The sequence below is a fragment of the Suricata suricatta genome, chromosome 5, assembly GCF_006229205.1.
Source record: "Suricata suricatta isolate VVHF042 chromosome 5, meerkat_22Aug2017_6uvM2_HiC, whole genome shotgun sequence".
NCBI classification, from domain to species: Eukaryota; Metazoa; Chordata; class Mammalia; order Carnivora; family Herpestidae; genus Suricata; species Suricata suricatta.
The window spans coordinates 155,594,443-155,595,384 of NC_043704.1; the positions used below are offsets into that span (position 1 = coordinate 155,594,443).

General features: G+C 47.7%; 1 gene segment (V, D, J or C); it reads right to left on the minus strand.

Annotated features, from left to right (window-relative positions):
• LOC115291343 lies at window positions 1-592 on the minus strand. The segment is given in 2 exon segments: window positions 1-398; window positions 503-592. Coding segments are annotated over 2 exon segments (444 nt in total).
• Window positions 593-942: the final 350 nt, after the last annotated feature.

Here is a 942-nt window from a genome sequence, read left to right on the forward strand (position 1 = left end):
TCACAATTGTGTAGAGTGTGCACCCCCTGGTGGTGCTGATCCTTTTCTGCAGGGAGGTTTGTGTCTGGGCTCACACTGACGTCCCCTCACTGTATCTCTCGCACAGAAATGAGTGGCCGTATCCTTGACTTTCAGGCTGTCCATCTGCAGATAGAGCGTGTTCTTGGCGTTGTCCCTGGAGATGGTGAATCGGCCCTTCACGGAGTCCACAGAGCTTGTGCCTCCACTAGTACTAATATATGAGACCCACTCCAGGCACTTCTCTGGAGTCTGGCGGACCCAGCTCATGTAGTAGCTACTGAAGTCAAATCCAGAGGCTGCACAGGAGAGTCGCAGGGAGCCCCCAGGCTTTGCCAGGCCTCCCCCAGACTCCACCAGCTGCACTTCACACTGGACACCTGCAGACACAAGACATCCAGGTGAGGAAAATTGTCACACACCCACTGCTTCTCTCACTCATATCCACTCACAGACTCAGTGTCTCGCATTCACCAAGAATTACCTTTTAGAACAGCAACAAGGAAAACCCAGCCAAGCACAAACTCCATGGTGAGACGTCTGTGTTCTGTCCTGATCACAGAATGGGAACACCTGGGATTCACGGGTCTGAGGCTCCTCTCCCAGCTGCAGGGTCCTAGCTGGGCTTGTTTAATCAACACAGAAAGGACCCTATTTGCATGTCTTTTGACTGTATATCAAACTCCATAGTGAGATTTGATTCTTTAAAAGTGAATGACAGGGTCGGTGAGGCACTGCTAGGTCAGTATGTGTAGATTGCGCTGCGATAGTATGAAGAATTCTAATCAGTTAACACTCTTATATTTGCAGACACGTGTGTATTTTTACTCATCTTTCATCAACATAGGTCATTTGCACTATAAAGTATTTTGCATGCTTTTTGAAGTTTATTCCAAACTACTTTATTCTGTGCCATTATAAATT